The sequence below is a fragment of the Stegodyphus dumicola genome, chromosome X2, assembly GCF_044657685.1.
Source record: "Stegodyphus dumicola isolate Sdum_Otavi_A_Nest chromosome X2, ASM4465768v1".
Lineage (NCBI taxonomy): Eukaryota > Metazoa > Arthropoda > Arachnida > Araneae > Eresidae > Stegodyphus > Stegodyphus dumicola.
In genome coordinates, this window is record NC_140781.1 from 117,137,608 (window position 1) to 117,164,357 (window position 26,750).

General features: G+C 35.5%; 1 protein-coding gene across 1 annotated transcript in view; it reads right to left on the minus strand.

The window, feature by feature from the left end:
- The window catches only part of LOC118181704 (agrin-like), a 64,607-nt gene that overhangs the window by 22,588 nt on the left and 15,269 nt on the right, over window positions 1–26,750 (minus strand). The window contains exon 2 of the mRNA XM_085809145.1: window positions 11,204–11,239. Coding sequence (XP_085665271.1) covers window positions 11,204–11,239 — 36 coding nt within the window. The remainder of the gene's footprint in view (window positions 1–11,203; window positions 11,240–26,750) is intronic.

Below are 26,750 nucleotides of genomic sequence, written 5' to 3' on the forward strand. Positions count from 1 at the left end.
TTTCTAATTTTTTTTAATTACATTTTTATAATTTGAGTATGTGACACCACCAAAAAACTATGTAAGGTAAGTTAAGAAATATAGCTTACATTATAAATAAAAGTTTTGAAGAGAAAAGATATTTTCAGAATAAAGGTTAAGGTTATAGTTAAATAGATATAAATATTTGCAAGAAATTTCAGTTTCTAAAGTATTTTTTAGTTTTTCATACATTTTTACAATATTTTCAAAAAAATTGTGCATAAGTTTATTTAAAGAACGTTTTTTGTGTCTTATTTGGGATTTTAATATTGATAGTCTTCAGAGCTATGTAATAAACATTATATCAATTTAACTATAAATTCTGTCGAATAATTACGTAGCTTTAAGGGGAAAAGATTAACTGTAAAACAAATTAACATACAGTAACAAATAATTTTAAAAATAGACTATTTAGTATTTTATTACATTCAGAAAAAGTTTCTGACTGATATAAGGCATTTAAATTTTAGTCTAAATATTAAGCAACCTCTTTCATTCGTTTGATGTTTTATAATCCTGCTACATTAATTTGATAGATATAAATAAATATATGCAATAGTTATGGAATGAGAGATAATATGTGTTCCCACTCTCAAACATTTTGTTAAAGTAGTGAGTGTGAAACAAAAAATTTGATGCGGGGTGTGAGAATCAGCGACAGACACAAAGACGGTACAGAAAAATCAAAGTAAAAATGTTTGCTACTTGAATTTTAAAACCTATTTTTCCTTCAAAGAAATGATTTTCTTTTAAAAGCATTATACCATTCTCAAATAATTTTGTTTTGAAAATAAATACCAACAAAAGAAAATGAAAATATTTGATATTCGTATAAGCTTTGTAAAACATTATATAGCCGCTTGCAATTTTGTTTTAGACTTATTTTATAGTATGAGATGCTAATTTCATAGAATACGTTTAGGAAAACGGGTGTTTAGAAAGGAAGCTAAACCACGCGAAGACCGGTCCCCTAGCAGTGACGTAGTAGCTCAGAGCGTAGGCCTTATCTATTTTGATGGTGACGGCAGGACTGGTCTTCCTGAGAATTTTTGTTCTTACGAGAACCGGCTCTTGGAAGACAATTGACAGGACTTACGAAACAAGGATTCTTATGTGTTTACCTTTAAAAAACTGAAGAGTTTCGAAAGGTTAACTTGAAAAGACGGGAAATAGGAATGTTACTTCCACCCCCTTCAAATGCCATTTCAATGTGAAACTTACTACTCTTTTGAAACCTTTCCTTTAGGGTGTCACCTTTGTTAATTTTCAGATTTCGACTAGGGCGAAGGCCCGAAGGTCATCAGAAGAGTCGTAGGGAAATCAAATGTTATGCTCACAAAAGATATGCCTTAAATTTATTTCACGTGCTAAACACAGGATAGGGTGATACCAAAGAATATGTACTGTTAAGAAGGAAAACTTCGCAGCAGCAGGAGTGGCTCCCTTCCAACGAAAAGGGAAACAGCTGCGCATGCGTGAAACATCTGTCGCCAAAAAGCGTCAAAGCTTGAAGCTGATGCCGAAGTTCGAACAGGTTCGAAGGCCACGTTTATCGAGTTTAAAGCTGTGTGACTCAGATTTTCCCCTCCATATTGACTGATATAAAATCAGACATCAAACTGCGATATGGATAATGCAAGTTCAACAGTCAGTGAAAGTGAAACTTCACCTAATTTTCTTATTCATCTTAACCCGTGTTCCTCAATTTCTTGTACACGTGGCGGAGGAGGAAAATTCGGCCAGGTCTGGTACATCACAGAGGGAGAAACTCCAACAGGTTCCATTACCAAATACCTTGGCGAATTTTCCCTCTTCTTTCTAGGGGCGCACAGCGGCCGAGCGGTAAAGACGCTGAACACTGGTAGCTCGGTCCGAGGCTCGAATCCCGCGAACGGGCTGACTGCATAGGCGTTTTCGTGGTTTTCCCCATGTGTAACGTGTATACGAGCCAGTTTCCCTTAGAAAGTCCTCCATGAAGGCATCCCTCCCCTTAGGCAGATAGCCCTCGTGTGCTTTGCCGTAATTAAATAATCCAATTCAATCGTCTTCTTTCTACGGCGTAGAGTAGCGTCTCTGTTCTGCGGGCACGCATGCGCAATACGCATTTTTTTAGCACGGCAGCCTTCATCGATTGGTGACGAATACAGACTTCAGGCACGCATTGTAAATTGCTGCGAATTGTGTGTGCTGTGTTTTTTATCCATATACAAAAAATAAATTTTTAAATGTATTCATTTTCCAAGAGATAAATATTCAGTACCATTTGAATTAAGAATTACTGATTTGTTATTCAGATAAACCCAGAAATATGGAATTTATTAACTGAGGATTTAAAAGCTTATGTGGAAACCTACGTTGTTCTTTCTTCAAAACAGGCGTTGTTCTTTGTTGACGTGTTGATGTTTCTTAATTGCTTTAAACTGTAGGTTTCTGTAACGCTTAATAATCAATTCACTTAACCTTATTTCATATTTATTTCCCAATGTATTTTTGTTTGATATTCCATCCTATATTTACTGTTATAAAATTCCTTTTGAAATTTATTTGAATTCATATTTTCCACAAAGGCATCTCTCATCCAAATAACTGTTAAGTGCTTTGCCATAATCAATTAATTGAAAATCATTTTTCAATTTTTTCTGATGCAGTTTTTATAGCTACTTATGTCTATATTTTCTTCTATATTATATATCTATATTTTCTTGTTGTGTATTAAAAGACATACACTTTATTTTTCATCGATCCTGTAATGAATAGGCTTAACCTAATATTTTTTGCTCAAACCAGAAGAATTTTGAGAAAATACTCGCTCAGAATATAAAACCTGAAAAGCAACTACTAAGAAAAAAGGAAAATAAAGAAGGATTGAAAAGCCTAAATAAAGAAGTTATTAACAAAAAATAACAATGAGTTAAAATAAATTTTTAGTAACTCAATATATTATTCATTAGTATTTATCATTAGTGTCTAGTGTTCACACACTAGTGTTTTTATAACTAGTGTGAACTTTGTTTAAAAATTCTTTGTTACTTTTAACAGTATCGAAAAATTCACTGCAATTTAGTTGGCTATTAATTATGCAGCTTAGTAAAGCTTTTACTGTTGATTCAGTCAGTTTACTTCTTTCTTCAAACAATTTTTTTATGATGCTCATAATTGACAATATTCTTTTAATTGCTGCCAGTGTGTCTCGCATGCTTGAAAATGTATTCTATCATTTAAATGGCACTGTGCAATGAAATGTATTTTCTTTGAAATGACTGAAATTTTGTGTCCATTTTTCTTCACAGTTTTTTTTTTAATTTCATTGACAATATCAGTTGCTTTTGTACTTTCCATAATCAACATAGCTTTGTTAAATAATGTGAGTTGCCCTCGTACAAACCATAAATAGTACATTTCAATACAATTTTTATCATTGCTTAAAAATGTTCTTGTGAAATAAAATTTGAATTCCGCTTTTATAGATGCAAAATCATATAACGGGCCCTTCCGCTTGCTATGCTTGCATTTGTAACTTTTACTATCTTCTGCAAGTTCAGATGCATCATTTTTACAATGCTCTGTGCGTTCATAGGGTCAAAGAATACATATTCTTTGTCAGGGTTAACTCTAGTGTGACAATATTTAACGGAACAAAATTAATCGCCAGTTTTATGATACATCGCCAATAGTGTATAACTGATGCAGCCTTATTACTCTAGCGAATCATATCACTGCGCATGCGTGAAGCGTTAGCCCCGCAGAACGGAGACGTTTCTCTACTTGGAGCCTCATATTCATTCCTTCGAGCTTTGGAGTTACTGCGAGCTGGTTGCTTGGTGCAGAGATCCTGATTGTTCGAGTAAGTAAGTATTGCTTTGATTTTTGTATGCATGTTTTCACGAAGGACTTGCCTAGATGGTTGGGACGTTAGGTTTTTAGGCTGTAAAGATGAATCAAAATTTAGAGTATATTCAGTCTTTAAATATAATTAATGATAGGAATGTCATTGAAAACCTTATTGAAACTGGCTCGGATGAGGAATTAGACGCTGTAACTAGCTATTTACATATTCAGAGAAATCTAATTACCAATGATCAGAAAGTAGTGGAACCAGAAGCTGCTAGATTGTTAGAATTAATGGTAGCTAAACTTTTCCATGCAAGACAGGTAAAGGATGTACACATTGCAAAAGAATTTGACGAACGTGTAGGAATAGGTCAGATTCTGACTCAACAAAACATGGATAGTGAAAAACCTCAAGTTAATAACACCCCTAATCAGAATGAAGGATGGATAAAGCCCAAAAAGACTCATAAACGCACCTTAGGTGATATTAGTAATTCATCAGTTACTTCAGTCAAAAATAGATACACTAACCTAAGCATAGATGATAGAATGGAAGTTAATCAAACTCCCCCCCTAACCCCCAAGAAATGGATAAACAGAAGAAGAAGAATTTATCACTCCTCGCAAAACTATTAGTCGTGTTCGGCCGATCATTATTTCGAACGTCACAGAGTGGAAACCCCTCAGAGATGAAATTAAAAAGATTACCACCGCTATGGAATGGGCACCAAAAGGAGGCGATATTCATATTAAAGTTAAATGTGATGACGACTATCGCATGGTTACAAAACTTCTGGATAATAAAGAAATACCGTTACACAACTTTCCCCTTCCTAGGGACAAGCCTTTGACAATAGTGATAAAGAAACCCTCTGTGCACACCAAACCGGAAGAAATACTGGAAGAGCTTCAGGAAAGGAAAATCTCAGTTAAATCTATCCGACAAATAACCAAAAAGATAGATAACGAAATCATTAAATTGCCTACTTTCCTCGTAGAAGTTCCGCGGACTTCAGAAGAAAAAAATATTTATCAAGTTACCCACATATTGGACCTTGCGGTCAAAAAGTTACTTCTTTCAAACAAACTCCTGGGCACAAGCAATGCCACAATTGCCAGCAATATGCCATAGCCGCCCTCACTGCAAGCACAATCCAAGAGGCCTAAAATGTGGGCAAAATCATATTACCACCCAATGCAAAAAAGATAAAAATCTTCTAAGGAAGTGTTGCCTTTGTGGAGGCCCCCATGTGAGCTCTTTCAGCGTTTGCGAAATGCATCCAGATAATATTCAACGTAAAATAGCATCTAAAGAAAATTAAAGAGAAGCTTGGGAAAAATCCAAAAATAACTCACCCTAAGTCAACATGGAGAATTTCCCTCCCTTACCGATTAGAAATAACACTCAAAATACTAACGAAAATGTTAATGAAGTAAGCACCACTCTGGCCAATCAGAGCACTGAGAGTGAAAAGGAGCAAACAGGCTCCGCCCCGGATTTTTTGCAATGGATTAAAAAATTATTCACCCAAGGCAAAGCGCTTTTTTAAAGCAAAATCAATAATGGAAAAGCTCCAAATTGACTGGGAAGCCTTTGAACTTTTATCTAGTTTAAATTATGGGCAGTAATCCATTAATAACGCCAAGAATTCAAATTACTGCCTCCAGCAGTTTAAACTTCGCTTTTTTTAATGCCAAAGGAGTTCGTGGTAAGAACACAGAAATCATCAACTTTCTTAATCATCACGATATTGATGTTTTTCTAGTCAACAAGACGCACCTACGTGCTAGTGACAAGTTAACATTCAAGGGTACAGGACTTTTAGGAAAGACAGAGGACACAACAGTAGCGGCGGCACCCTTATTTTTATCAGAAGACACTTGCAGGCTACGAATTTTGATCTCACACGAAATAGTAGCATTGAGATTACCGCCATCATCATCCATTCTCGCACTAACGAACCAATTGTGATTATTTCTGCCTATAACCCTCCGGGTTATTATATTAGCAGCAATGACATGAGGTATCTTTAGCGGCATTACGCTTCCCACAATTATCGCTGGTGATCTAAATACAAAGCATCATTCCTGGAACTCTCGCCGTACTAATGTTAATGGTAATTTCCTGCACAATTATGCTCTCACAAATGACTTAACCCTTTCTTGCACGCTACCTTTTAAAGTCGGAATTTCGATAAAAAAAAAATAATAAAAAACCAAGGTAGGCAGTCTAATTAGGTCAGGAGGAGTACACAAGTAAAATTTTGTGAAGATAGCACTTATCGTTTATTTCTGTGGCTGTGCCCTGATTGAATAGAGCTTCGAAAAGAGTGCTGAAACGAGCATCGTTGTCAATGAACTGATGGATGAGATGCGGAGAAACAAAGAATACAGACTCTCAGTTGTCCTAGATTATCGGTGAGCTCGGTCTAGTAACACCTAGGGTTCTCCGTTTGATTTTAGGGAAGATTTGAAGGTAAAAATTTAAAACTAATATAGAATAAGGAGATTAGCATACAGCCAAAAAAATAACATAGAAATTTCTTTTCAAACAATTCCTTTAATACCCTAAAAATATTTGGAAGATTTCTTTGAAAAATGAGGGTTTTAAAAAACTAAACATGGCTAAAATATATGAACTGGTTTGTGTTGAGCTGCCATCTACTATAAATAAAGAAGGTTCAGAGTAACCTATAGTAAACTATAAATCCTTTTTCATTCTATTTTTCTGTGCGTACAGAAGAAAATTTTTAGGTCTGTCCAGACTGGACACACTGTGCCGCAAAGGGTGAAATATCTTTGGTCCTACGGATCCCACCAGATACCACCACTTGTGCTGATGTACTTGATATAGTTATCACTAAAAATATACTGCAGACTCCTTTCATACAAGTTTCTCATCAGTTAACCTCTGATCATCTGCCTGTCAGGTTTACGTACTATGGCTTCGAGAAAAATCTCCCACTTAGAAAAATTACTAACTGGGATAGGTTCAGTCTTTCCTTGGAAAAACTTCCCGCGCATCCGGCACTATCAGATATTGCAGACGTCGAACACCAGATTACCAAAATTAACAGATGTATTAAAAGTGCCCTCGATGAGTTTACAAGAGATGAGGATTTCAAAAAAGCTAAACTCCCGGACAACATTATAGATAACATTAAAAGACAAGAACCGCACCGCAATAATCTGGTGCAGAACTGCTGATCCAGTTATCAAAAGAAATTTAAATAGGAAAAATAGAAATATTAAAAATCTTCTGGGAGAATACAGATCGGATAGCTGGAATAACCTTTTAGACTCAATGGATAAACAGCGTGTGGAGTATCGGTAAAGGGCTGAGAAAAACTCATAGTGATAACATCGGACCGTTAGAAACAGATTTAGGTATTGCCTATTCCGAAAACGATATGGCTGATACTCTCGCTAAGCATTTAGAAAACACTTTTACGAATAATAATTCCCAGAATGATGACACTGAAGAGGAGGTACTTAACTTCATTACCCATCTACATGACAGAACTCATGCTCAACACTTCAGTTTCACCTCTTCCTTAGAAGTTGAAACTATTAGCAAGAATTTAAAGAATAGAAAGGCCCCCGGCTAGACGGGATCACAAACAGTGTACTCAAAACTCTCCCCAAAGGCTATATTGTTTTGATTAAAAATATAATTAATGCCTGCATGAGATTAAATTATTTTCCGCAGCAATGGAAGACGACACACATCATAACTTTTGTAAAACCGGGTAAGGATCCAAAAAATGTTACCTCTTATCGCCCAATAAGCCTACTACCTAGCCTAAGTAAAGTTTTCGAGCGTGTTCTTCGGAAAAGACTAACTAAACATTTGGAAGATAAAGAAATAATTCGGAACGAGCAGTTCGGCTTTCGCCCCGGGCATAGGACAGAACATCAATTACTTAATGTTACTCAATTCATAGCAGATTTCTTCTCGAAGAAAAATACCATTTCAAGCTTTTTTCTGGACTTAGAAAAGGCATTTGACAAGGTGTGGCATGAGGGTCTCCTCTATAAGCTGCACCTTGCTCATTTGCCTATAAATTTTATCAAACTCATGTAAAGCTACTTATAGAAACGCACTTTTCATGTCAAGATCATGTCAAGATACTCTCTCCTCCAGAAAAAGAATCAAAAGTGTCCTCGGCCCGCTTCTTTTTAATATTTTTACAAATGATATGCCTATCCCTCTAAATACAAAAATTGTGAAATATGCAGATGACACTACTATTCTAACAAGATCCTTAAAGCCGCAACTCGCCGTGGACAAGCTGCAAGAAGCAGTTAATATTGCTCATTACTATAATTCCTGGAAGCTTAAGGTAAACCCTGCTAAGTGCCAAATTTTGTTCTTCAGAAGACATAAAAGAATTATCCCAGTTAACGTTAACATCAAGATAAATGATCAGCCACTCCCAGTTGTTAATAGTACGAAGTACCTGGGCGTTATTTTTGATTCACAGCTTAGTTTTAAAGACCATATTAATCATGCTCTGCGGAAAGCAACTGCTGCGAAAATGGCTTTATACCCTCTTAATTAAATATCAACATAAAGAAAATAATTTATACGACGCTAATTCGACCGCAATTATGCTATATGCTATGACCTGCTTTATGCTATCCAATTTGGACTACGGTTTTTAAAACCTACAGACATAAACTTCAAGTCTTCCAAAACAAAATGTTGTGAGAAATCGTTAATTCTCCTTAGTTCGTTAGGAATTTGCAAATCCACAAGGAAATAAAGATTAGATCTATTGCAGACCAGATTATTTCAACAAGTCATAACTTCTACGGGAAAATTGAACAGTCCCAATACAATCATATTAAAGAACTGATTAATTAACGTACCTTCCAACATAGGAAAATGCAGCCAAATAGGAGCATTTTTCATAACCCAAAAATGGTGAAAGCGTTGTGTATAGTGTACATATTGTAAATAGCACCTCTAGAGACTTTGTGTATTTATATGGACTTGATTAGGGCTGTAAAAGCTCAAGTGGTTTATCTTCTTATTATTTTTTTCAAGTACTATCTTATCAATACTTCAAAGTATTTTATTTGTGTTTCTTTTCAAGAGACGTTGTTTAGAATTGAACCTTTTGGTAGGACTTGAAAAGCTCTTTTGGTTACACTTGTGTATAATGATTTATGTGTATGTGTTTTCACCATTTCGTTACCCTTACTGCAAAATGTATCATATGCCACGATGTTGTGAGATTAGATTTACTTTGCAAGTGTACTCTTAACGTGTGTTCCACTCCCGAACTTTATGTGCTTCTGTTTAGTGTGTACAGTGTGTTTCTTCAAAACTGTTAAATTTTTAAAGTGTGTACTCTTCATCACTTCTCAGTTGAGAAATCTTACTTTTCAAGCAGCATTCGCCGTGATTAGTTCCCGGGAGGGTGACCCCCCCACGTGACTGCCGCCGTCCAATCAGTGTGATGTTCTTCAGATACTCAGTGCAAGTGAGTTAGTATTTCAGCTGATAATTCCTCACCGTGCCATTTAATAGCTCTAGAATAATTAATGTATATAAAGATTTAATTTGAACTTGTTTCAAAACTAGCGTCAAAATTTATCAAGTGAGATAACTTAAATTTTTCATTGCGCGCTACTTAGCTGCATATCTCCGGGTCAGTACGCGGGTGGATGACCACCCACGTGACTGGCTTCCGCCAACCAGATTGTTCGGTACGATTTGTCACAGCTTGAACGGCTTCGAGATGCTTCTACTTCACATACGTAATGTATCTGCGCCGTCTTCGCCTAGTAGGCGCGGCGTTAATCACCTTTAATAAAAATTTTTACTACCGCCTAAGGGCAATTACTCAAAAGCGGTGGTTAAAGCAGCGGAGGCTGTTACATGCCACCTAGCCACGCAACTGATCTGTTCTATGGAGCCTTCCCTTCTTTACATCGACGTTCTTTGGTGAAGCCCAGGAGCCTGCAAACGAAGTGCTTCGTCACCTCCAAATAAGAGGGGCAGAGAAGGTTGTCGGACAATGACTATCTTCATACCCTGAAGGGTGAGGCAGACAGAATTTCTCTGTTCGATATTTGGGTCATAGCCTTTTTTTTTTTTTTTTTTTTTTTAGACATTGCAAATCTGGTCTATATTTCGGCTGCCGTCTTCAAAGTGGACTATGTTGGTGCTTTGCTCAATATTTGGGAAAACTTCGTGCGGAGTTTCGTTAAATTTCTTGGAATTGCTTGGATTGCTTTCGTTAAATTTCTTGGAATTTTCTTATCGTGTTAGAGCGAAACCGTGTTTTAGAAAGGGTTGTCGCAATTCATGATTCGTGTTATAGCGAAACTGTGTTACAGGATGCCGTGTTGTAAGAGGGTTACTTTTACTTTAAAGGATATGGTGACAATTCACCAAACTGTCTTCAACGTCGCGTACGTTTTATGATAGCTAAGAATGCACGACGCTACAATATCTTTAATTGTGTATGAGAATTTTATGCTTTTTCAGGGAGGGATAAATGTGTACCCCCTGATTCCTTACTAAATATATAATATTTTGATATTTTTTAGTGTCATTTGATTTTTTTTATTTTCATTTTTTAGGTATAAAAATGTTTAAAAATTGTTGTTTTCATAATTATTTAAATTTTTTTGCATCATTTTTGAGCTTTTTATATTAAAATGAACTCAAATTTAGTATCAACTTTTGAGAATGTTTATATAAGGGTTGAACTGTTAATAAGCAGAATATTTATGCTACTATAGGAAAGACGACTACTGCAATAAATTTAAATCAATGTTATGAAGGATTTGTCGTGTGTCACAGTAGCATACATATGCTGCTGATAATAATTTCTCTGAGACCTGGTTCTATTATTTGGTGATAACGTTCGACCAGTAATGTTTACGGCATATACTGGTCATCGCATGTCAGAATCAGCTAGAGATCATGTCAGAATCAGCTAGAGATATTTCTTAATTTATTTTCCCCCTAAACCATTAACGACTAAATTAAGTTTTTGCTTGTTTGCATGTCTTCAAATAAAGCAATTTCTAAAGAATTTAATAAGTAAATATATTTTTCTTCGCTTTAAACTCAGACTGCTGCTGCTAACAGGGAAGTAAGCTTTCTCAAACGCTGTACTCAAAATTGATCTGAATAATGAGCTCGGGAACCTTCGAAAATCGAAATTTCCCTTGAAATAACAAACAAAAGTGTTTGCTGATGCACGCTTTCCCCTGCTTGCTTTTTCATGCTCACCTTTGCACTAGAAACTACACATAATTATCAAGCCGTAAAGTGAATTTTCATAATTAACTGTTTAAATAACAATACTCAAAAAAAATATTTTGAACTTACCTTCTGGTATTGGTGGCTTTCTTCTATATGGAACTCCTAAAATACATTAAATTTATTAATATTGTAACATACAAAGGAGACTTACATGCTGAAAATGGACTCCTAGTTATTCATAACAATGTGCAGAAAAATTTTAATATATTTTCTATGGAAACAGAAGTTAAAATTACTGAATGGGAAATAAATATTTTACCTTATAATCTCATGAGAAACATTTAATCATGCTGCTAGGCTGTTGATTGCATACGTAAAGAACTTTAATTTTTATTTTTCCCCGTAAATTAATAAAAAAACAAATTGCATAAAAAAGTAATGCTTGCTAACATTTATAAGCAAAACTGTAGCTTTTACTGTAAACACTATGCCAACTTTCCCTAAGGAAGCTGTATATCATATTTAAAATCGGCTGCTCCAGAAGAGCGAACACTCATTTTAATGGTCCTAGCAACAGTCCAACAAAATGTATCTTTTTTTAAATTTCAGAATACTAAACATACTGAAAAATCTAAAAAACACTTTTTTTAGATTTCAATAGGTTAAAATATCAGGCTACTCGTTCTATCTGCTCATGATGAGGCGCTTGTAAATCAAAATTAAAACTGCATTCTTTCTGAAACAAGACATTGCACAAAATTTTCCATTTGCAATGTACCGTGAATCTCTTTAGGAGGATCTTATTTCAAAGTATAAAATTAACCCTGAACACAGCAATTAAAGGGAAGCGCAGTTCAAGGTTCCGAGCATACTACCTACGTTTATGTAATGATCAGATTGTAGAGCTATTAGGTATTTTTTTTTAGCAAGAGAAGTGAAAAATGAGCAACGCCTTCGCCGGGAATCGAACCACGGATCTCTGGAATACACGCCCAGCGTGCAGACCACTACATCACGAAGGCACACTAAGAAGGCGGCAGAAATACCTTATACGATAACTCATTAAGAATAATGGTATTCCACTATGTGTGCAACTTATATGTGGTGGTCAGCGCATCCAGATAACAACAAGAAAATTTGTGGTTCGCTTACTGGTGAGGGTACAGCTGATTTTTCCCGTTCCTCCGCTATGAAAACCTAATAGTTTCTACAAGCTTATAAAGAGTTTTTGCCTTTCTCATTGCCTGCCCTCATGATGCATTTATTATTATGTCTGGCTCATAGTGCGGAGATCCGGAATTCGAATCCCGGTAAAGGTATCGTTTTCTTGTTCCAAAAATGCTAAATAGCTCGATAAGTTTAGTTCCATTTTCACAGCTTGCACAACAATCACTTCTAAACCTATTTAAAAATTTGTAATTGGCTGCTTTGAAAGGGCCATGTACTCAGAAACGGCTGTTTGTACCACATTACAGTGAAATTCAGACATTTTATTTATTTTTTCCTTGTACCAGTATATATCAGGGATTACTCAAAAGTCAAAAACAGTTTTTCAACAAAAGCATTTGCAACAAATCACTTGAAAATCTCTGACATTTTTATTTTAATACAATGAAACCATATTGCAATTGAGTGAGAAATGCAGTACATTCCAAAAGTCCCCTCACAATTCTGCTGGCACGTTCTTCTTCATGTATGATCCAATCACTTCGACAGCCTAAATTCCGAACTAGACAGTGGTCCACATTGTGGCTGTTCATGAATCATTCGAAAATTGTCCGCATCTCAAACAGACAGAATAAAAATTGTGCGTAATTTAAATTATTGGAACATTTTGAATGATTAACGAATGACAGAAGGAAAAGAGATAGAATGGAAATGGCTATTCCTTAATGAGACACTTTGTAGGTTACTTCTTCAAATAAAATGAATATGTAAATATTTAATGCTGTGTTGAACAAAAAAAAATGTAAAGGGTATTTGAAAAAGGTAACATTAAGTTGTATTTCATAAATTTTGTTCCTAAACATACGTTAACAAATCTTAACTATACAATAGCGGGTCCAGGTATAGAAAATAAATAAAGGGACACTAACAGCAAACTGGCATAATTTATATTCTGCCAGGGTACATTAAATGTTGTATTGTTACTTTTAGTAATGATCAAAATTATCTAGCTTTTTAAAGTAACTAGATTTTAATTCGTTTAACTTTAACATTAATTTAATTATTTAATGCAGTGTGTTACAAAATAGCAGAAAAATACTGTCGCCATTCTGACACAGACAGAGAACATTTAGAAGCGGCGCATGGGCAGTAATTGTAAACATCGTTTCAGTTTTATTAGGGTATTTGCATCGAGGATGTGGCAACGACTCTTTTTTTAAGGCTTTTCTAATTATTCTAATAATTCTAATTTCTAATTATTCTAATTAGAAATTATTTTGTTGTTTTCCTTGCTTTGGGGAAGGGTCAAAATTTGCGGATGAACTGTTATAATTAAAATACATTGAAATGGTTCATCGGCTAATTCTGGATATAAAAAAGCAAGGATTTTTGTGGAAGACAGAATTTAATTGATTTCAATGGTTCCCCCCCCCGGATGAAGTAGCATTGAAGTTGATTGAATTCCTCTTCTGTTTTTGTTCATTTTTCTTTTTCATTAATTTTTAAATTAATTTTTTAAATAGGGTTTTGCTTGTTTAAAGTGTTTTGGTTTAAATAATTTTAAATTGTTTTTGTTTCAATTATTTGAAATTTATTATGAATTTCAATTTTTGGTCTTTGTGAAATATTAGTTCTAAATTTCTTATTTTATGTCTTTAATTATATATATATAGTGCATTCTTTTTCTGCAATGTAATTGGGAAGTTACATGCGTTTTGAGTGTAGTGCCTGAGTGTCGCTATAGTAAAATAAACATAGTACATTTCATAGAGTTATTGCTTTTATTCTATAATGTATTTATCTGTATATTTATCGACAGAATCAATTCAAGAAAATATCCATTACCTTTTACATTGATTTTACATTATCTTTTAACAAGAACCAGGATTAGGAATATTCACTTTCTCTTTGATGTTATAATTTTTATAGTTAGATTTTTTCCAGAAGGATTAGGGTTTCCTTCTAAAAAGTGTAAAAGTCTATTCAGTTACACTTTGAAATCAATATCCCCGTTATTATATTCAACAGAGAAGCTATTCCTTTTGTGAGAGCAAATCGCAAATTTTAACGCATTGAAAAGCCTCCGAGCTTGTTGCAATTTTCTGCAAAATTTTGTTGCCTTTTTAGTTATTTTATATTTTTCTAGAACAAACAGGATACGGCTTGCTAATATTTTAAAAGTTTTCTCTGTTATATTCTGTAACTCTCTTACTTTAAAACAGAACTGATTTTACCGTTTGATGATAGCTTAGGAGAGTTTGTTTCACTCAAGCAAGAAAAGGTGAATAGTCAAATCTTTTTGATATTTTAATTCTAGAAGAATATTGTTTCATTTCAGCATTATATGAGCACATCCAGTGAAACCTCCTACGGCGGTCTCTTCTAAAAGAGACCAATATTTCGGATTGAAACTTGCTATGGCAGTCCCTTCTAAAAGAGACTAAGTTTTCTGTGAACGTTAATGTAAAAAATCACAGATAATTGGGATCTCTAAGCCGATCACCTGCACAGAACATCAAAATCACGTAGAACTAGGCATAAACATTCCATGGACGTTTTACTGTGTATAATGTAAGCAGACAATATATAGAGGCGTCTTAATTTTCTTTCCTAGGGATATCTGGTACTCCTGCCTGACCTATGTTCAAAATATCTCGCCAAAAACAGATATTAACGTCAGGATGATTCTACGAATTCCTACTCAAACGCATTCCTTCTTCACAAGTTTCACTTTGCGGGACGTAAAGGGAGCAAACACTTTAACAATAATTCTTTCACATTTCGCTTTTGAAATATTTTTTGAAAACACATTTTTACATATTATGAAAGACTGTCCCTTATTTTTGAGGAGCAAGAGTTTTCCTTCATTTTGCGCATCTTATGATGTTCATCCTAGAAGCTAATTTACGACTAAAATTTTCTGCAGCAACTAATTTTCTGTACTTTTTTTTTTCTTACTGTGCGATATCCGAAGAACTACTGTGCAGTATAGAAAAATAATATCTGCAAATTACGTGTATTTATTACTATCAATTTAAACAAGCAACGGATATTCTTCTTCTATGATGCCAGTAAAATGAGTTACACTTATTATTTAAGTTATTACACTTTCGTGGCAAATTATCTTGAAATATTAATCGTACAATCAGCGGGAGAAACTGTTTCACTGCTAATTAAGAGTGCTACACCAAAAAATGTATGGGAGGGGAATGACTGTGTTCGGTAATGAGTGTATGAGAGGGAATGTATTTAATTCCTTACAACTCATTTCAGCATGGTAGGTTTCCTTTAAATAACAGTTTTCTATTGTTGAAACAAAAGGCTCATCCCATTTCCTCTCGTCAGTAGAAACACAGTCATTCAAATTGATTTTATTGTTAAGATCGTATCACAATCAAGCTAGATCATACTTAATACAACATTTTGATCTTAATTTGGATATTAAAGGTATGTTTTACAACTCGAGAATACAGTTTCGAGGAAAAAATTCGAAGGCAAATAAAAAATTTAGATGAAATGCTTACGATTATTTTCCTCCAATTGAAACCTTTCGATTTCTTCCTAATCGCAAAATATACTTACATCTGAGAATGTAATCATGGTTTTATCATTACGTAATCATGTTTTCATATATACCCATGTTTTGTATAAGTTATTCTGGTACATTAATTTCTTTTCTATGTCGCCTTGGATGGTACAATAGTTAGCCGAGGCTAATTGCTGACTGGAAACCCGCTAAGACTTGGCTGTGTATGTGTTCTTTCCCCCTTTTTTTACAGGTCAGTATCAGGCGCCTGAGCACTTTGGTTAACAGTTTTGGTAATGAGACAGCTAAATGGCCGATGGATTGAGCTGTTTCGGAAGAAGTATCCGGCCATTTGAAAAACAAAAAAGAAGAGAAAAATTCCTTCGTCGTATTTATGCGCATATGCTTGCTTTAACGCCCATTTTCATATCATATTAAGAAAGCTTTTTCTTAAACATAGAAAATGCCGTGGTTCGCAAAACAAATATTTATTACTGAGATATGCAGAGTAATACGCAGAGTTACATGCAAGCTGAATAATACTAAGCACAAGCAATAGCACAGATAAATAAGTACAGGCAGAATAATACTAAGCAAGCAGAATAATACTAAGCGGCGATAAGCAGTTACAGAGGTCATATATATAACTTTACAACAGATCATGGTTTAACAAATCATAAACAAGACACAATAAATAACCAATCAAAAGTAACATACAGAATGAGATCTAAGTTTTAGAATAACTCGGACCTGGCTGAAAGCTAATGAATGTTTCGGACTTGACAGAAAGCTATACTTCCTTTTAACCAGTAAGAATGCGATTACAAATATCTCAACACTCCCCCTTAATCGCACATTATACAAAACATAAAAGAATTACACAATTTTTAAACAACTCAAAGATAACAGTTCATAGAATTTTGTTTTGGACAAAGCCTTAGTTAACATATCTGCAATTTGTAAACCTGATTGTACATATTCAATTTTAATATTATTTTCCTTAACAGTCTTACGAGTGAACTTTAATTTTATATCTATATGTTTCAACCTACCTGAAAAGTTTTCATTAACAATACTTTTGATACATGACTGGTTATCCTCAAAAATATAAACATTTTTAACACTGGAAATTTCATTTACTATATTTTTTATCCATAAAACATCTTGAATACCTTTACATAAAGCAATTATTTCAGCTTCTGTTGATGAAAGTGCAATACACTTTTGCTTATTACAGCACCACATAATAGGACAGTTTGAAAACATTACAAAATAACCAGTAATTGATTTCCTATCTTGAGTATCTCCCCCCCCAATCTGCATCTACATACAAACACAAGTTTGCCCTTTCCAAATCACCCTTTTTGTATACCAATTTTAAATTTAAGGTGTTTTTCAAGTACCTAAGAATTCTTTTTAGAGCACACCAGGCAACATCAGTAGGATGCTCCTGCAGTTGGCTCAAGCAATTTACTGCAAAAATAATATCTGGCCTTGTGATATATGCTAAGTAAAGTAAAGACCCAATTAATTCTTTGTATGGGCCATGAAATGCATTTCCTTTCTGAAAATCAGCTGCTGTAGATTTTGGTTGAATGGGAGTTTGGGCTGTTTTACAATCAGACATTTTAAATTTATCAAGTAATTTTTCAATATATGGTTTCTGATCTAAATACAAACAACCAGACTCAAATTTCAGTCTAATACCCAAAAATTCCGAAACACTTTCAGATTTTGACATTTTAAATTCATTTGATAACAATGATATTATAATATTTGTTTCTTTTACATCTGAACCTGCAATTAATAAGTCATCTACATAAAGAGCCATAATTACTTTCTTACAATTTAAATTTCTGATAAAAATACATGGTTCAGAGTCCAATTGCTTAAAATCTAATTTAATAACAAAATTAAGAAATTTCTGATACCATTGTCGAGGAGACTGTTTAAGACCATATAAACTCTTTTTAAGTTTACATTTCTTACCACTCATATCATCATATCCCTTTGGCTGGTCCATGTAGATGATTTCATCTAACTTACCGTTCAAGAAAGCTGTCTTGACATCTAAAGTAAAAGTTTGCAGACCTTCATTATTGATAATTACCAGGATTAAACGTAAAGAGCACATACTAATCCCTGGAGAAAACGTTTCTGTATAATCTATGCCTTCTTTTTGCATAAAGCCACGAGCAACAAGCCTCGCTTTGTAAGTTCCATCTCGTTTTTTACGTAGAACCCATTTGCAGGAAATGGCTCTTTTATCAGGGGGTAAACTTTGTAGGTCCCAGACGTCGTTATCTTCCATAGATTTCATTTCCTCGTCCATAGCTCTTTTCCATGGTTCTTGTTCTACTTGTGGTAGATTTGCAATATCTTCAAATGTCAGAGTGTCTTGTGCAAACATTACTTGGTAAATCTCAGGATCAGGATACCTAACTGGCTGTTTCTTTTCTCTTGAGGATTTTCTTTGTTCCTCCTTCTTATTTGCAGCATTTAATTCGCCGTTATCAGTGTCTGAAATTGATTTGTCTTCATTTTTAATGTCATCATTGTCATTTTCACTCAAATCAGAACTATCGCAAATATATTTTTGATTTTTTACTTTCTTCTTTTCTTCATTAAATTTAACATTTCTGGAAACAATGATGCGTCTTGTTTCTGGAATCATTAAACGATATCCCATTGTGGAATAACCTACAAATATCATTCTGACAGAATTTTCATCTAGTTTCTTTCTTTGCGATGGTGGCACTAGAGTATAAGCATCACAGCCAAATACACGCATGTTTTTTAAATCAGGATTTTCACCATACTTCAGAAAATAAGGAACATGATTGTCAATTGAACTATTTGGGAGTCGATTATTTATGTAAGCAGCCGTAAGTACTGCTTCACCCCAAAGAAATTTTGGTAATTTTGCCTCAAGTATCATTGCTCTAGCTTTGTCCAGTACAGTTCTATTTGCTCGTTCAGCAACACCATTTAGAAAAGGTGTATAGGGAGGTGCAGGATCTATTTTTACACCTGCTCTTTTAGCAACTTCATGCAATTCTCCACTGACATATTCTTTGGCATTGTCACAGCGCAGTTTTGCAACAGTTGGATTCCATTTAAAGAATAGCTTGAGTTCATCAGCAATGTCACTTTTTCTTTTGAGCAGTCTGATTTCCATAAATCTCGAATAGTCATCAATTATAGTCATGAAATACCTTTCCCCATGGAGTGTTTGAGGTTCTATTGGACCACATATATCAGTGTGTATAGTTATAAGCGGTTTGGATTCTTTTATGCGAGGACTCTTTCCTATAGGCAAAGCACTTTGTTTGGCACGAACACATACTTCACAAAAGGATTCTTTTGCAGGAAGATTCATCAGTTTTAATTTTTGATTACAGCAGTGTCCTAACCTTCTGTGCCATAAATCATCATTCTTTACTGCTAAAGCTGTAAATAAATTTGGTGAAAAATCACTAAAATATTGTCCGCATTTATCCAAGTATCCAAACCTAAAACGCTTGTTTTTGTTTTCAATATAAACTATTTCATTTTTAAAAATTACGCTTAAACCTGCTGCTTCAATATTTTTAACAGAAATTAATTGTCCGTTTAATTTTGGAACGTAAAGAACATCTTTTAACATTATTTCAACACCATTCTTAGTTTTACCGCAAATATCACCAATTCCTTCCACTTGTAAAACCGCCGACTTAGACGCGCACTTAACAGTTCCAGTCTTAGGCTTAATTGAGGTAAAACATTCCTTGTGAGAACACATATGAGAAGTTGCACCAGAATCAATAATAAATTGATCATGAACAAGATTTCCAGCCATAAAAGATATTGCAGGGGAAGCATACTTATTACTATTTGAATTTGCCTGCTTTTTAGAATTATCAAAACATTCATTTTTAAAATGACCAGTTTTCCCACAGTTATGACAGACGCAGTTCTTTTTCCTACAAAATTTAACAGAATGTCCTTTTCTTTTACAATAAGTACAAAACAATTCTTTACGAGCACTAATAAAAACAGAGTTATCTGTATTTGGTTTAGAATACTTATTTTCATTTTTATAATCAAACATAAGAAATTCACAATCAATAAGTCTACTTGTAACAAAATCTAAACTCAAATTATTGCTTGGCTGATTCTCTAGAGATGCCTTAATATTTTCATATTCTTTTGGCAAAGACATTAAAATGTAAATAATAATATCAAAATCGCTTACTTCAGAGCCAGAGACGCGTAGACTACTCACCAGGTTCATTATGCTGTCGATATGTTGTCTCATTGACACATAGTTGGATTTCCTTATGGTAGCTAGACGTTTACGCGTTAAAATTTGGCTCACTGCACCTTTAGCGCTATACGTAGCTTGTAGTTTCTTCCATATTTTACATGCAGTGTCTTCACGTTGAAGAGAAGCAATAACATTGTCACTTAGAAGGGTAAGTATTAAGGCATAAGCCTTTTTTGATTTCAAAACATCTGCAACTCTTTCCGCAACTGCTTCTGTTTCCAAAAACGTATCCAATTCTCTTGCCGTAAATACTGCTCGAACTCTTCGACACCAAACAGTAAAGTTATTAACACCGTCAAATGGCGCTACACCAAAAGCTTCCCTTTCACCTCCGGAAAAAGCCATCATTCACAATATACCAAATCAAAATCACGCGAACGATAAATTAGTACACTGAAGGTTCAATTAGGGAACTTATCAGGTTCAATGTTCCTTCTAACCTTCTTCGGGAACATACAAGGACCTGACTCGGAACAGAGAGCTTACTAAAGCTATGTTCACTAATTGTGGTAAGTAGACACGATACAGACGAAGGGTATACAAAACCCTTTATTTTTCTCTATATACAATAACTTCCGTACTTCGGAATACACTGACCCGAAACTCGGGGTCTAACGTAAAAGTATAAAAATAAAACTAAACTCTAATTTAACTTTAGAATAATACACGTGGAAGATTGGCCTTATAATAACAGGAAGCGTATGTAGCACAGAGACTGTGAACACTACAATACGTTTAATTTATCAAGAGGATTAAAACCTCTGGCCTGGAAGGCAAACAGCAACTGCGTAACTTCTAAGGTAAGCGGCCTGCGTTGACTTACTGCTTCCTCTCTCTCTTGCTTGGCAAAAACCCACAACTTAAGTACTTGGCGTTCGCCAGACAAACTTTGCATAAAAATCCTTCACGCTTATAATTCTGGCCGGAAGTAGAAAATAAGAAGTGATAGTAAAGATTTAAAATAAAATAAAATAAACGTTAGTAAAACTTAAGATCCTTACATACTTCCCGCCAGAGTTAATTAGTTTGAAACTGAGGTCTAAAACGACCTTGTTGAAAACTTTTAGCTCTAGAATCTAACGCGAGGCCAATCTTTTACAAACATAACTTCGCTAGAAACTAGAAAATTTAAAAGAAAGAAATTTGTTACAATAGCAACTCCCAGGATATACAACAATCTTTTTTCATCTGTACTGCATCTAAACAGGAGCTTTTATTCAATTCTGGTTCCTTCCAGAGATCTGGAAGGAAAACTAGTTTAATGAAATGTTACACAATGACATGGCAAGTAACATATACAATATACTTCTCTTAACATTCTTATTTCATTCATGACTATTTTAATTATCTCTCCCCGTGCTCTCTGACATGTGTTGTAAAAGAACACCAAACACGAATGTGTTTCTGTCTACGTGTGCCACACTTCCTCCTACAATCAAAACACTAACGTGTTAAAATTCAACATAACGAGACCTCTTAACACACCCTAATTTCAACTCTAAACCCTGAGGTACTATTCTAAAAGTGGCTAACTCTAAAGTGTAGCGTCAGAGAGCCTAACTACATCATTCAACCTTTAACACATATTCGCCATGATTTAGTCTTTACAGTCACACGAATAACAAATTTTTAACATTACTTTCACTTTTACCATATCACGGTATTTCTTAACATTTAAAATAACAGAACATATCAACATGCCGTTAATTTTACAGATTTGAAAACATACATTAGTAGTACATTGTTAACTTCTATTCTTTTCAAAGCAAGTGCCAATTCTTTCTACATTGAAATAATACATTTCAAAAAAAGTCTTTCAGACTAAAACTTCTTTCTTGCTAGAATGTTTTAAATAAAATTTATACAATAACTTTTTACAATATTTAAGTCTTTACACAACGCTATTATACATCAACTTTAGTTTTACGCGCGAGTAATTGAAAAACATAATAAGAAAATCGGTCACAACTCATTTCTCGCCCTTTTGGCGATAAAGGTAGACCTCGCATGAGGTAAAACTTCTTGAAATCTGCCACTTGCAGTAAGAATGAAAGATTAACTTAAGTTTGCAAAGTAACATAAAATTTTACTTATCTTTGTAATATTCGGACATCCTTTTCTGGGCCCAGTCTTTAAAGGTACTGCAGATAGTAGTTTGGTTTATCCTCCTTCTTGTACGGGCTCGCCCTTCAGTGCTTTCCTCTGGAAGCTTCCTTTTTTCACCAGTACGGCCACCCTTCAATACTTTCCTTTTCTCCTCTGCTTGTGGTCTTTGCCGTTTGATGGCAGCTGGTCTTGGCGGAACCGGGAAACTTCTGTCGTGATCCTGCTTGGACCTCGTTGTTGGCCGTTCAAATTTTCCTTGTACTTTTTCCTCCGCCGCTGATGGCCCTTCCGCAGTTCGGCGACTTTTGCTGCGGAGAGTTCTGTCGGATGAGTAGATCTTCCGTTTTAAAGCCGGGTTATAGTTGCCGTCATTTCTCCTGGTCCTCTTCACATACGTCGTCCTTCTCCCTTCTTCATTCTGGGGGTGTTCGTGAACTCTGTTTTCTGGACGGTGGAACGGCTTCTTTTTCTTGTTACCTTCAATTTTTCCGCGGGGCAATTTTCTTTTCACTTGCTTCTGTCTCTCATTGGCTTGCCCTTGTACTTGTCGTTTTTCCACCTCTGGAACTTGTACCTGCGGTGTCTGCCGTGCCGGATCCTGCAAAAGATCTGAAAAGATTTGCATTTTATTACGATCGAAGTAGGGCTTGATTTGATCAATGTTTGCGGAACAGGTTTCATCATTTCTGGCTTTTAACACTACAGCAGCGTGAGTTATTTTTCCTATATAATATGGTCCTTCAAATCGTGGAAAAAAATTTGGCAGTTTTATCTTCTGGTGCTGAAGAAAGTGAATGCTTAATTTTTAAAACTTCATCCCCTACTTTATAAGTTACTCCCCGTCGTTTCAAATCATAATATAGCTTCTGTTTTCTTTGTGCTACTTCCGTATTCTTTTTTGCTTCTTTTATTAGTTTTTCTATATCACCCATTTTAAATTCTGGGGCTCTTTGTTGCACATAAAATAATTTATCTAACGGTGTTATAATCTTTCTGCCTAGAAATAACTCAGCAGGAGTTTTGCCCGTTGTATCATGTTTTGCGGTCGTAAGGGCGAAAGCAAATTCATTGACATAGTTATCCCAGCTTTTATGAACATTTTTAACATAACAACGGATAATTTTCACTATATTTCTGTTGACCCGTTCCGCTATATTTGATTGCGGCCGATACGGGACCATTTTTAAATGGCGTATGCCCAGTTTTTGGCACATGTCTTCAAATATATTACTTACAAATTGAGGACCATTATCCGATATAACTTTTAGGGGCGCCCCGTATTTTAAAATATATTTATTTAAAATCGAATCGGTAACTAATTTCGCGGAGGCTGGTTTTAAGGGAACAATTTCGGTCCATTTACTAAAATGATCAACCATAACAAGGAGATAGCGACTTTTATTTAACTGACTTTTTGGGAAAGGGCCCAATAAATCGATGCCAATTATTTCATTTGGAAATTCGGATTTAATACTATTTAGAAACCCGGCCGGGCGGAAATTAATATAATTAACTGCTTGACATGTTGGGCAGGACTGGACATACGCCCTTGTTAACTTTTGCAGTTCAGGAAAGTAGACTGCCTCGCGTACGCGTTGGATAGTTTTTCGAATACCAGCATGAGAAGCTAGAGGGCTGTCATGGAGCTCCTGCAGGATATTTAATCTAAGACTAGCTGGGATAACAGGTCGAAATTCGTTGTTGGAATTCGTAGTTTTTGTATAAAATAATAGACCATCTATTAGTTCGTAATGGGCCGCCCTATTTCTTATCGCCACAATATCTTGTTGGCTAAAATTTTCAGGATCCTTCAAATACTCATAAATGCTTCCAAACTCAGGATCCTTACCCAGTTCGGTTATTACAGTTTCTCGGGAATTTATTGTACACGCTGTAAGCATTGCCATCTTTACGGTATTGCCTTGTACGTCTATTTTAATTCTTGATAGGGCATCTGCTACGATATTTTCCTTTCCAGGGGTATGCTTGATTACCAGATTATATTCTTGCAGCTTGAGTGCCCATCTTATTAACCTTGGGGATAATTTTTTTCCTGAGTACAATCTAGTTACCGCCGCATGATCAGAGTATACTGTTATCGGTGCCTTTCCAAAATAGACTCGGAACTTTTGCACTGCTAACAGAACTGCAAGTGCCTCTCTCTCGGTCGCGGAATAGTTTCCTTGTGTTTGATTTAAAGTTCGGCTAAAAAATGCCACGGGCTGCTGATTTTGCGAAAGTACCGCTCCTACCGCATAATCCGAAGCATCCGCTGAAATTTCTAAATTTTCATCCTTTTCAGGAAATTTCAACACAGGGGCTTGCGTTAATGCTTGTTTTAATTTTTCGAAAGCATTATTGGCTTCGGCCGTCCACGAGAATCTTGCCTTTTTCCTTTTTAATTTTAACAATGGCTCAGCGATAGCCGCAAAATCTTTTATAAAGGACCTATAATATGAACAAAGTCCTAGAAAAGAAGAGAGCTTCTTTGCCGTGTTTGGAGTCGGATACTTTTGTACAGCGATTATTTTTTATTCATCTGTCTCGATCCCTTTTTGAGATATTTTGTAACCTAAATATTTTAATTCAGGGGCTGCAAATTTGCACTTTTCGACATTAACTTTTAGACCGGCCTCATTTAATAAAGAAAACACCTGTCTTAAACCCTGTACATGTTGGTCTAGATTATCACTAGTAATAATGATATCGTCTAAATAGATAAATGTGGACTTTCCAAGAACAGGTCTTAACACAATGTCCATGCATCGCTGAAATGTTGCTGGGGCCCCTGAAAGGCCAAACGGCATACGCAAAAATGCATAAGTGCCAGACTTGGTTATAAAAGCAGTCTTAGGCACGTCCTCAGGCCTCACCCCTATTTGAAAATAACCAGTCGTTAAGTCTAAAGTCGTCATAAATTTGGTTGATTTTATGTTCCTTAAAATTTCTTCTATGATCGGTAACGGATATACCGGATATTTCGTTATGGAATTTAATTTACGGTAATCAATAGCGAATCTCCACCTTTTTGCATGCTCCAAAGGATAATCATTATTTTTCTTACATAAAACCACCGGGCTAGCGTAACTACTTGAGATGGGCGTTATGATTTTTTTACGTAGAATATCGGTAATATGCCATTCTATAATTTTTTCCTTATTCTTATCATACCGGTATGGTTTTTTGACGAACTGGCAATGCATCTCCGGTGTCAATACTATGGTTAGTAACCTGAGTAAATCCTGGAATATCACTAAATAAAGCAAATTCACTTACCACTTGTCGGATTCTATCTTGCTCGTCATTAGGCAGGTGGTCAAGATTTAACCTTGGCGGTTCAGCCTTTTCTACACGCACTGGTTTCATTGTCAGCTTAAGGGACGCTTCATTAAAATCCAGTGTAGCTTGTGCGTCTGAAAGAAAATCTATCCCCAAGATTAAATGTGCTTGCAGATTCTTTACTATAAAAAACATCACCTTTATTTGTTCGTCCTTGATACGGATATACAAAGGTACTTTACCTACGCACTTACATTTTTCTCCTTGCGCCGCTAATACTGTCGTATTATCCGCATTATATATGCGGTATTTGCGAAAATACTTCCTAAAAAACTGTTCTGCCACACAGGAACACTGCGCGCCGGTATCCAGGAGTGCGGTGGCTGGGATATTATTCACCAAGACTTCAATCTTAGGAAGAGTCAAACTTTTCACCATTACTGTATTTAACTTGTAGGAAGAGGGGTTTTCGTGGCCTTCGGATTTCCGCACACTCTCGTCAGCAGAAATCCGTTTTAGTTTAAATTATTTTTCCTTTCCGTGCTTTCCTTCTTCTTCCCCTGGCCTTGAGACTTTTTTCCTGTTTTTGAATGCTCGGGTTTCCTTGCACACTGATTCGCTTTTTCTCCGTAGTCATGTGCTTGAGTTTGCTGTAGTCTTGGCGTACCAAATTGGTTTCGCTGTTGATATTGGCGTCTTCTTTCGACGTCCGCCGTTCTTCTACTTTCAAACTGGATTGCTAGCTCAAATAACTTTTCCAGTGTAGTCGGATTTCTTAATTCAATAAAGTCTTGTACTTGGGGCAGTAACCTCGGCAAAATCACTTGAATTATTTCAGGATCCGGACGGTTTCCATACAAGAGCTTGAAAACGTGAATTTTTCTTAAAATAAAGCTCGAGAGGTTTTCGATTCTTTGTTGATATATACTGAAAAGTTCCGTTTCTAATTTCGCACGATCCCTTACAACAGCGAAGGCTTTTAGTAGGGCAGTCTTGAAATTTTCGTAAGTATAGGTGGGATTTCCTGCTTGACCCAAGAGACTTCTGCCTATACATTTGAACCAGTTAAGCGCTTGGCCCCTCAAAGCGCTGGTAGCTAAGGTAACTTTTTGAAACTCGTGCACGGGGTAGAGCATGAAGTGGTCATCCAATTTTCCCAAAAAACTGGTTACCGGTGAGTTTCCGTTAAACGTTGCTTCTGGTTTCATCGAAGCGCGCATGGTCTGGACGATGTAACCGAATCCTTCCAGGGCGGCAGCTGGCATTTCTGGATTCTGAGCCGTTTCTGC